The sequence below is a fragment of the Dysidea avara genome, chromosome 4, assembly GCF_963678975.1.
Source record: "Dysidea avara chromosome 4, odDysAvar1.4, whole genome shotgun sequence".
Taxonomy (NCBI): Eukaryota; Metazoa; Porifera; class Demospongiae; order Dictyoceratida; family Dysideidae; genus Dysidea; species Dysidea avara.
The window spans coordinates 785,794-798,282 of NC_089275.1; the positions used below are offsets into that span (position 1 = coordinate 785,794).

Below are 12,489 nucleotides of genomic sequence, written 5' to 3' on the forward strand. Positions count from 1 at the left end.
TGAATTGTCGAGCATTTATCTTAACTACTTGACCATTAACAAGTGACCATACAAATGATTCCTAGTTGTGGGCAAATAAGTTAAATTTATTTATTAAAGTGACAAAGTAGGACTGTAATCAACAGCTGACATTACAGTACATGAACAGGTGTTACTGGGATATTACTAGAACACAAGTGGCCATTAATAGATATATTATGTGTATCTGTATCTGTTGTTTGTTTATACATGTTACTGATCAGATATTGATATGCTAAAACAAGGCCTATATAGCCGATAACCTATGGCCGATCTGATTATCAGTGCACTTCTGATAAGCATACTTTCATTGCTGTACTCCAGAGTATATGTAGAAACGAAGAGCATCAAACAGGTGTATTAGCCCATGATTAATGATTGCATAAAACAACACAGATATTTCAGTTTACGTGAAATGGCAATTTAAAATGCATGCATGGCTACAGGTCTTTGGTCACCAGTGTTCCATGTTAGGAAAGTGTAGTAATGACCCAAGATAACTCCAGTTCACTAAAACAATGGTTGCACAAACAAGCATGTTGCCACGCCTTCAGGGATGATCTGCCAGAACTTTAACATAAGCCATTTCCCTTTAACACTGTGTCATGTTTTCACTTGGTTTAGTGGTGGAATTGGGCTAAACACAGCAACCCTTAATGGTAATATAAACGAACAGATACTGAGATACTTTACACAATCATTAATCACGGGCTAATACACCTGTTTGATATTCTTTGTTACTATTGTATACTCTTGTTGTACTGTATAACACTGTTTTATTAGTCAGAAAGAACCTTTATTACTTTATGACTAATAAACTACTCTCCACCACTTTGTCATCCAACACGAACACCAGTACCACATCTAAAGCTGCAACAACATTTGTATTCTGGTAACCACGGTTACCTTTACTAAATAATAACAACAGCCTGTGTGTAATGTATACCGTTTTCATGACTACAGTGATTCCTATGCCATCCAACCAGTATTATTTTGAACTAACCAATGAGATGGTAGCAAGACTGGACCACGCCTCCTCACAGGTTAAAGGTCTTGTGGTTGGCTACACTCAAATTGGCGTACAAGATAAAAGTATCCTTTGATGTGTGTGAATATGTTAGAGTAAAGCTTAACTGGTTGCTAAGATATACTAGAGCACTTATCAGCTATCAAGCCATCATCAGGCATCCATGTTGTATATCCTCATCACCTTGGTAACACATTGTACTCACATGTGATCAGCTATTATGTGTGTAATGTGATAGGTTACTGGGTGTTAGAAGTAGGTCGTCAGTACGAGATATCAGTTAAAGTGTTTGATAAGTTGGGACATGTCATCTTAATAGAGGATGTGAGCTAAAGCCATACAAATAACTGTGTTATTCACTCCCACATGAACGCATAGTCTATTCACCTCTCCACTGATATCCCATCTTCTCACTTCACAAAATTGTCTTCATCAATTAACAGGTCATATCATCATGTGAGCACCATGAAGGAGGGATTGTCAAGGCAACCAGCTCTCTAAACAAATTGAAGGTGTGAAGTAGTCTTGTACCCAGACCCCACCCATGGTGTTGGTGACAAACACCACAGTTTTGGGCCATACACCATTATTTTATTCTGACCAATCAGATGCTTTAATTCAGCTACAATGCGATTTTATAGGCTAGAATGATGAATGATGATGTTGTAGGCTGTGTAACGGACTGAAAATAGCTGATAGTGAAAAGTAATGCCCACTTCACTTTCGAGTTGGTAAATGATAGCTGGGGCACATGTTCAGATGAAAACATTAACTCTGGCAACATCCTTTCTTATTAATAAAAGTATAGCTACTGCTAATGAGAATGTTCCTTTAGTTTATGATGTGTAATCTTCACATTCTTTACCTTCTACTGGGTGATGAATCATAACACTCAAAGTCTTCAATCCAAACTTGATGAATTACAGTATATATACAACTGGTGTTCATGTGCCAATCTGATACTATTTTTTGTTGTATATACAGAAACATGATGAAATCTTCAACTATTTACCAACTTTACAATAATAATGACTCTGTCACATATTCATTGCACTGATCAAAAAAGTCTAGTTATTTTCCAGGAAATCATATCTGATAAATTAAAATTTCTATCGAACTGATTTTTACTCAATTATAGAAAATACACCACCTTAAATTTGTTGCTTTGTGTTTTATAGAATTACATCATTCAGTTGTTTCAGTTTCAGATACTTTGCAGTAAACCTCAAATGGGTTTAGATTTTTTCTTAGTTAACATTATTTTGCTATTATTGCTAGTGATTTAATATGCAGCTGTGCAGAGGAAATATCAAGAACTATTTAATGTTTTTGGCCTAATCCTTGATCAAGATACAGTATTCAACAAATAGTGCTACCCTAATTGATCATGTCATTTGCACATCATCCATTTCTGTAAAGAATCAACATAAACTACAGGACTGCGTGATCATAAAGGTTTAGATATTTGATTTTGCACTAACAATTCCTAAGCCAATTGCCACTCAATGTGTGTTAGATTATTTTCTAATTGTCCTTGGTATAAGCTTTGGGAGTCATTAGTCAGTCATTGATTCCTTCACTGTAGCTGCTGATTTGCTTGGTCATATTTTTGATGAAATCATCAAACACTTTTAAATTTATTAAAGAGAGCTTCCTAAATGCAAGCTAAGTAAGGTATGTAGCTACACTGTAGGGAGTAGCATTTTCAGGTGTGAAGTCTCATCGATGCCACTTAACAGATGAGACAGCTTTTTGTTCTGCCAAGAAGATGATGGACATTGAAAACACTGGAAGCAGACCAGCCAGATAGCTGAATCTCACTTGTACTTTACTTAAGTGTACTTCATCCCATGCCTGCTTGGAGGAGGTAACACGAAGTCGTTACTAAAATTTTAGTTTGCCATTAATCTACCATCACAGCCATTAACCTACCATCACATGCAGCCATTTCTTGGCTGCCACCTTAGATTCCACATCCTTTTTCACCCTCGCTTTTCTAGGGCCACACCCTTTTTCATAGCTTGGCTGTTTTTTTTTTGTATAGATTATTATAATCTTGACAGACTCAGTCACATATTCAGATCACGGTAACATTTTAGCTAAATACATTATTTTAGGCTTAAACTTCATTGAGCATTTAATTTTTCCTTCACAAAAAGCTGACTGGTTTCCGGAAACCGGTGAAAACCCCTTTAGAACCACACCTGTTTTTTCCTTACTGCATGCAACAAGCTAACTTGTAAATTGATTTATAAACTATTATAACCATAACATTTGATAATGGTACAAACTTACAAACCTTATTTTAAAAAAAAATCCAAATTAAACATAGAATTCCAAAAACTAACTTGATGAAATGATCTGCCAGCAGCAATACTACAATCAATTTTTAGCTTAAAATATTATGCAATCATCTCATCCACGTGTACAAACTGAACTTTATCAGCATACAAATCTAATGTTTTCAGTTTGGGAGAGTTCCTCACAAGAGATGTTACACTTTCAACTGTCAAAGTTCTTACCCACATAACTACATGTACTAATGCACCATGAGCTGAAACTGCATGAGGTCATAAAGTCATCAGGAACATCAGTATTTAGTGAATAAATGTATGACTGTTGTAGATTGTGACTGTGAGTTAAACTGAGTGACAGTGTGTGGAAAATTTCATTGAAGTATACAATCTTAATTCCTTACAGTTATTAACCACATCCTGTAGAATAGTGGGTAGTGTGGACTGATCTGTTGAGTAGAAATAGTTTAGTGATGGAAAAAAGGATAGACTCATTATATGTTCACTAGTAACATTATCTGCACACCTCATGAAATCACATTGTATTACTCTTATATATAGTCAAACATTTCTGATACAAACAAATTAACTTTTTTTTGTTTCCATCTTCTGATTTCAAAAAACAGCCCCCCACTGCTAAGAGGATCAACTTCATATCACTTAATGTTTCCCACAATAGGATATGGTTCTCTGCAGATGAAACAAAATTGTATGAAGACCATATACAGAAGTGTATCCCAAGTAAGTTTAGTCCTTGTAGATTGTGACAGTGACTGGCAACAGCTTGTAGACCTTGTAGGCTTTCCAAACAATGATAGCAATTCTGTAAGTTGAGTCCCTGAATATTAGGACAAACAATAGCTAGTTGTTCCAAGTGACATGACTGAAGTGAGGAACAGTTGGTAAGATCAAAATGAGTAACACAAGTGAGGTTGTCACATGTGGTAATAGTTAAGGAGTTCAGATTGTTCCCATCATCATCAGTTAGATACCTCACCATATACATTGTCCTTCCACCATACTGACAATCACTCATCACTGATACATCATTGTTCAATCCCAACATACCAAAGTCACTGAATTTAAAGCCTGGAGTGGTCACTTTACCAGATGCTTCAAACTGTAGTTGAAAATATGGAAGTGAAGAACAGTTTAACGGAAATATACTAGATCTGTTGTATGCTTTGAAGTTACCAGAATTACCAGCGGGAATAGTGGTAAGTTGAGTAGCATAGTTAGGAATTTCAGGCGTATTAATCTTGGAAAAAAAATACTGCATGTAGTAATAACATTGACACTTGATGGCCTCAATTCTAATTCTATCCATTGTTTTAACAGCTCCTTGTATAGTCACAAAAATAATTTGAAAATATTGTGAGCTCTTTCAACTTACCAGTGTTAAGAAGTAAGTGCTTAATGTCACCATCACTATCCGCCATCTTCAGCTCTAGTGTTTGTAGACATCCCATATGATGTTCAGGATCTAATATGGTTGATGGTAGACTAAGATGTTGTACATTACTACAATATTGTAGCATCTCTATCAGTGCTGATGGTACTCTACTGTTAGGCAAAGATAACACTTTGATATGTTGTCCACACACCTTCAACACCTCCCACACAACATTCCTCACGATAGCCATAATAAGGCCACACAAACTCCTTCCACAGTGATAGTGTTCCTTCAATCACAAACTTTATTACTTTAACCACCATGAAACATATCTCAGTTTTATCCTGTCATGTAGTGAAATGATATAAACTAACAACTCAATAGGAAGTGTTAACAGGTTGACAAGAGACTCCTGATCCAAATTATCTTGATCTTGATCCATCAATTTGATGACAATAGTTAGTCCAGTTTCAGCTAAAACTTAGTTCCACTCACTGCTTGAAGTATCTTAGTTTACTACAGTGGTATATCCCCAGTACATGGAACAGTTAATTGTTTGTTATTTTAGTAGTTTTTCAGTAAACCCGCATTCACTGATGTTTTACTGAGAGTTTAAAACTTAGTAAAATAATTATGTTCCATATACTTAAGTTTTCTGACACTTTACTATTAGTATATCTACAGTAAGGCATCTTAACAAATTAGTAAACTAAGCCTTCAAGCAGTGACTGTTGTAGAATTTCAGACCAACTGATTGATGTACACCAACTATAGCCGTACCCATGTACTGAGTATGTAAATACAAGTTTGTACAGGAATGTGTTACAGTAAGCTTAAGACACATAAAAGTAAACATTTAATCATTACTCTGATAGCTATATATGGCTATACACATATATATGGCTATCAGATCAAAACTGAAACAGTTTCTATTCTAGAGTATTGTGATTGTTTTAATTTTATAATTGTATCCTGTATGCTGTTTTGTTTTGTAATTGTTGTTTTGTACCTGTATGAATTGTATGTAAGGATATCACCTTGTACAGGCGTCTGCCTTTTGTGTATCCCTTTATAACAAAAAAAAATAACAGTAATTGAAGTGGGATGCAATTTTGAAAGTTATTTATTATTAGCTAAAGGCTTGACAGCACAAGTACACTGTTAGTAACCACCACTCTAAAGAGTTCCCAGTGCAGGGAGGATTTAACACCCCCAGAGAGTAACCAACACTCTGAAGAGTAAGTGACACCACCTTCAGAGCATGTGTTACTCCTTTAGAGTAATGGTTACTCTCTAGGGGTGTTAAATCCTCCCTATTATGGGAACTCTTTAAGAGTTGTGGTTACTTTTAATTCATTTTAACAGTGTACTGAAGTTCTGTAGGACTCCTGGTCCTATATACAGCCTGCACGTTTAAAGTTGTTACAGAAAGTATTGTATATATTTTTGAAAAGGTGGCCGGGAGAAAGGAGAAAAAATCCATGACTGGACCTGGGGTATCTGTAATCAAATCTGTCATAGTATTTTCATCTTAAGATGTTAGGAATTTATTGATGTAGGCTGTTTGTACTTGTTTGTGCTGGCACTGTATCAGGTAGGACAAAGGGATGAAGCATGCATGTGAACTGATTACTGGAGGCTTGAGGACATGCCCCCAATTCGGGTGCATGTTAAACACTCTGAAATAACAAAGTTTTAGATTGCTTGTATTGCATTGATGCAAGTAATTAAGTAGTTACTAACAGTATTTAAAAAGATACAAAATGCGATGCCCTATATTAGGGTGTTCGACTGTTCTATTAGAGTTTTTGTACCTTGCAAATTAGGTAAACATCTGAATATTCTGGAAACCTCATGCAGTAATCACTCACTATATCTCCTAAATGAAGTTTGATAGCTATAAACCATAAAGCTTCCAGTACTCATCTTAGATAAAGGCAGATTGCGTCTTGACCTTACAAAGTGATATAGCGTTGGGAATCCAAACTGCACAAAAGCTTCACTTATGTCACATCCACCTTTTCTCTACTCCTAATTGTGGCCAATTTTGCATGAAGTACCCATGAAGTACCCATGAAGCACCCATGCAGATAAGTGAATTAATTTTCCTTGGCCTAACAGATGACATGGTTATGCCACCATGCAGAATAATATTGCATATCTATTACTAATATCCAGTGGCAGCTCCAGATTTATGGAAAGGAGGTGTCAAAATGAACTGAGGCACTACATTATCTGAAAAAAAAGGTTACAGCTAGCTGACAACAGCTGCCCACCTCACCAACTGTGCATTTATCACTGATAAAGTGCACAAAAATCCTATACACACTGCTCAAATACTGTGACTGTTTTATTGGAGTGACTGCTCTATTAGATATAGGGTATCTCGATCTTGGTATACTAAAATTTTTTGGAGGGGAGTCAAGAGACCCCCTGTATCCGCCCCTGTAATATGTTATCAGTGCATATTATCTGGTGTAAGGTGATTAAGAGTCCAGACTGAGGACACATCTATAGCAATAAACATGTTATTGTAGTTGAACACTTTATTAGTTTATTTGCTCCATGCCAGATTCTATATATTGCAGGGGTGGATCCAGGGGGTTTCCGAGGTTTCCAGAAACTACATGGTCTAGCATATTCAGGCAATTAAGACTGATTTACAAAGTTTTAGATCGAAATACTTTAATAGAGCAGTCAACTACCCTAATAGAACAGTCACATTTTCACTGTAAAAGTATACCTCAAAGTTTACCAACTACCACCACAGTAAAAATCATAGTTCTACCAACACAGTAAAAATCATATATCAGAGTGTATCTGACATTTCCTGGGGGATGCCCACAGACCCAAAAAATGGCACGTCTGTCGGCCAATACTGATAACCGATCTGATATTTATGTTTACCAAAATTCTAGGTAAAATTGTGATTTTAAAACACACATTGTTAGGAAAATAGTATCATCTGGGTCTGTAAAATTAATTGGCGAAGTAATCAGCTAAAAGTATAATGCAGAAATGTGGCCGATATACCTATGTCTGAGTATTCACCAATTAATCGGTGCATCACTAAAGATGCTTTATTCTTTTGCCTGATGCAAAACTCTGCACATGTACCAGCATGTGATAGGACAGGTATGAGACTACATACAGTTTGCACCTGTGTGGTAAATTGTCATAGGGATATGTACATTACATGGCTTAGCTATATAGCTACATAGAGTTCTAGTGTTCAGTTTACTTAAGTACAGTGAAATCTTGTTAATAGGGCCAGCTTTGGGACCCACAATAAGTGCCCTATTAGTGAGGTGGACTTATTAATGAAAACCTCATTAATCCAGCCATGAACAAGTGGCCTTATTATCAAGGTTTTCAACAAATCAACACCTTGCTATAGTTGCTGTAACAACTATATACATATACTACAAGTTTCATCATAATGTTCAGATAGGATTATTCATTACTTGAGGCATAATGGTGGCTAAAAGCATGAAGCAAATTTCTAAACTATTGTCATAGATTTGGCAGATACTCAGGAGCAGCAACTTTTGCAGTGATACGTTGATTGTTTGTTCAGCTGGCCCCTTTATTAAGGGAATATTGTGTTGGTTTTATCACTTTGATCCTGCAGTATGTGGCCACTGGCCTTATTAATGAGGTGGCCCTATTAATGAAAATTAAATCAATGGAAGATACATCTGGACTTTCTGGACCTGGCCACTATAACAAGGTGGCCTTATAGAGGACAATCCATACTTGACTTCTCGCCAGTTACAATGTGGTCAAGGATTAGGTTATCAACCTGGTTCAGTTGATATTTCTGGCAGTAGTTATGATCGCATTGATCTCCACAGGGAGAAAATTTTACTAGACACATGTGTCTTATCAACTGTAGTTAGTGAAATGGAAAAGATTACTGACAAAGTAGATAGTAAAGATGTTGCTAATGGAGGGTAAAGTGTATTGTCAGAGGCATATAAGAAGCTTGGAAGACCTTACAGGAGGGATTATTCAATTTCTTCATCAATCACCTACCAGTTTATAATGAGTCCATTGATGTGCAAACTGTTGGCAGAAGCTGACTTCCTTGAAACCGACATGACATATAATGAAAACACAGAGCTCACTTACCTTTTCAATGCCACCGTGTTTGACTATACAACAATAAAATGGGCAGTTGTAGCCTGCATGAGAGGTAACAAGGAATCATCTGAATTTAATTGTTTAGCTTTCAAGGTCATGTTTGATAGATGTCAACAGGAATATTCCCATTTTAAGGTGGATGAAACTCTTAAAGGAATCATAGTTATTAGTTGATTGGAGTGACACCAAATCCAAAGGATTGTGGGAAGTGATTGGTGAAGAAACTGCTGAACTGGTACTGAAAGGCTGTAGTGTTCATGGGACAAGATCTTACCATAGAGTAGCAGAAAAGGTGTACTGCAGTGTTTCAAAGGGAAACGGAAGAGCAGCGGTTGAGGCCTTCTCTTAATTGCAAAGAATATAATGATTGTAGCAGAAAGCAGCATGTACTACAATTGCTTGATGTGTCGCATGACACAGGAATCATCAATTGAACAGCTTTGCATACCACTCTCTGAAGAGCAAATTGCAATTGTTTCTGGCTGTGATTGGTCAGGTGCCAAGCATTGGGTGGAATGGTGGACAAGAGAAAGCCATTTACGAATGTTGAGCAAGCCATTTGCAAAGATGGCTCCAGGTGTATGGAACAAAGCACAAAGAATCACCAATGGTGTAGAAAGAACCAATTCCTTAGCTAAGGATGGTGACAGCAGAAAAAAATCTCTGTTTTGTGCAATGCAGTCTTTGTATGAAGAAGATAACATTTTTGTCCAGCAGTATATTGCAGCTGACGGTGGATCGAAAATAACCTATCGATCAGAAGCATCTGAGGAACAGTGAATGAAGGCTGCAGTCAAAAGAAAGGCACGACAATGTGGTGGTAAGGATAGTGCAGCAAGTTGGGGACCACCAGATAAGAAACAGCATTTTGACAACAGCCAGCAGCAGAAAATAACTAAGAATGAAAATTTGGTAATTGATAATGGAGGGAGGCATGAAGTGGAAGTTTGATATCATGGTGGCGTATGGTACAGAGGATGGCTGTCAACTGTTAACCTTATCACAGGAAAATGGGTAGTCCGATTTTACAATGATGATGAGACAACAAAAGTTAATTTCCCTGACAAATATGTGTGACTTGTCAACCAGAAGTAACTTGTGATTTTTGAACAGGACGGTTTACTTCTATCACTTTGTTAATGATTAATTAGTAGTTTATTACCAAAGCAGTGTGCTAATATTTGTATGCATTGTTAACCAAAAGTTGTTTGCATTATAATTAATTGGTCCTCTTATTATTATTAATTGAACTATTGCATCATACCTTAATTAATTGTGGACATATAATGTAAGTTGTAAGTTGTATCATGATGCTGGAGTGCATAGACAATTGTTAGGAAATAGCATTCACCGACTCCTTATTATTGTATGTGTTTCAGCAGATATACATAAATCCATTGTTTCAGCTTGATGTGTCATATATGTTTTCTACAATATTTATACATCTTTGGCATCATTTTGAAATTACGTAAAAGCAGTTATTGTGTTTATTTGTTTTTTTGTTTGTGTACTATTTCCCTGTTAAGCAATTAGCTATGTTTCTGATTTCCTTTTATTTACAGGCCTGCATAATAGCCTTATCACATGTCCCTAGTAGGATAGCACCTACTATGTAATTTACTGTGTTTATATGACTTTTCAAAATGACAGGGTGGAATCAAAAGGCATAGCCTGTACAAGGATGCTTTCCTACATGCAAGTAAAAAACAAGGTAGTGTAAGCAATCAATTTTCGACACTCTTATTGCTTCAAACACTACCTTTGCTTTAAACATTCCTCAGACACAAATTTTGGCAAACATATTCCACTTGATATTGTACAAGTTTTGCAGTACCCTAAGTTTGATGTCAATGGCTCCCTCCTTTGACTAGTAACAGCTGAACAGGTGAGGAGACAAAATAATCAGTTACCATCACCATGACTCAATTGTGACCGGGCCTGCGAAAATGGCATGTGGGTACAAACTACACCTGATCACTCTACTGGTTGTATCTCACTACTGGAAAGGAATATTTGTATTCTGTAACTTGCATCATAAAACTTATAAAATGCTTACTAAGGGCTAAAATTGCATTGTCATAGCAAAATGGTACATAGGTTATGAGTGATCAAAGTTTGAAAAAGTAGGCAAAAATCATGTGCTCACATGCCCTATTTTTGCAGGCCCAGTCACAATTATCGGAGCTCACATATATTTGTGTTTCACATATCAGAAGATTATCTGACCACTGGCTAAAATTCTAAAGCCATCAAAAATTTGATAAAATTCCCATGTAACTATGAGTTCCTAACCGACATCCATGCAAATTTTCGGCATGTAAACTTGTGTAACACAAGAGTTATGAATTATTTTGTAAAAATGCACACAAATTGTTTGATAGTTCAACACACAATGGTCATTTAACAGTTTTACAGCAACTAACAGTGAAACCAGTTCCCTGCCAATGCTAAATCCTCTTTGCTTTATTCTTGATATCATGGATGCTTTTATAGATAGCACTATACCGTGTGATGAAAGGCTTGCTCGAAGTCCAATGTAACACACTATGCATCTTATTAATTTACTATGTGGTATTATTCTGGACTATATTTTCACTAACCTCTGCTTTTAGTACAACTGCTATATCTACTTAAATCACAAGTTAGGCTCAACAGTTCAACCATCAAGCTTGACAGTAGCTGTGCTGTGTTTTACTTTGATATTTTCAGTGAATGCTGGCCTTAATATTTTGCCTTGACTTGTTTCCTTTATTGTTTGGTGATCAACATTGAAGCAGAAACAGATATTAGACTGCCACAAACTTTAAAGTGACAGACACCAAGTACCACTGAAGGCACAAGGTTCCAAATCCATAATAATGAAAATACATAAACTATCAATTTTCTTTTTCATGAAACATAATTAGTAGAAGTATGTAGCCTTTAACACACTCTAATTGGGTCAGTCATAGCAAAGATATTCATTTAGAAATGCAAACATGGATCAAAACTCTGCATGGTAACCATCATTTTGGAGGGAGGGGAGAGGTTGATACAAATTGCTACAATGTGATGGATTTGTGAAAAGGAATCTCCCATACACAACCAATTTACGAACTTCGGCAATTCATAACTACAGATTGGCACTTGGACAGCACTGAGCACCAACATAGGTTGATGGATGAAAAAAATTCAGGTTTGTATTTGTCTTGAACACTAAGCTATGGACTTCCAAGATCATATAATCAGATGTGTGTGAAAGACACCTTTTTACAAATCCGATCACAAATATTGTCAATCATGCCACTATTTTATACCATAGAATTTTGCCATTTCCCATTCAATAATTGAAATGTGCATTCTGGTAATTGAGTCAATCCGATAATTGACTGCTTATGCTACAAGGATGAAAGATGCAGAAAAGAATCCCAGACTCAGTGGTGACTTGCTAAGCAACATGCAATTCTAGGCATGCGCCAAGGGAGCCACAACAGCTGGGATCCGAGATCTTGCCTGCATTCAACCACTCATAACTTGAGTAGGAAATTTCAGTGTTGGAAACTCTAATAAAGGTACACATTTGTATTCCTAGAGCCATGGTCTTGATCACAATAATATTATTGTATAACTGTGTT

At 36.4% G+C, this 12,489-nt stretch overlaps 1 protein-coding gene across 3 annotated transcripts in view; it reads left to right on the forward strand.

Moving 5' to 3' along the window:
- The window catches only part of LOC136253024 (nuclear pore membrane glycoprotein 210-like), a 40,550-nt gene extending 36,573 nt beyond the window's left edge, over nucleotides 1-3,977 (forward strand). For 2 of the 3 annotated variants that reach the window (XM_066045609.1, XM_066045611.1), the window contains exons 6-9: nucleotides 982-1,110; nucleotides 1,164-1,232; nucleotides 1,284-1,369; nucleotides 1,424-3,975. In XM_066045609.1, coding sequence (XP_065901681.1) covers nucleotides 982-1,110; nucleotides 1,164-1,232; nucleotides 1,284-1,369; nucleotides 1,424-1,546 — 407 coding nt within the window. In that variant the 3' untranslated portion in view covers nucleotides 1,547-3,975. Of the gene's footprint in view, nucleotides 1-981; nucleotides 1,111-1,163; nucleotides 1,233-1,283; nucleotides 1,370-1,423 lie in introns of all 3 variants that reach the window. The other variant, XM_066045610.1, reaches the window with a different exon arrangement.
- Nucleotides 3,978-12,489: the final 8,512 nt, after the last annotated feature.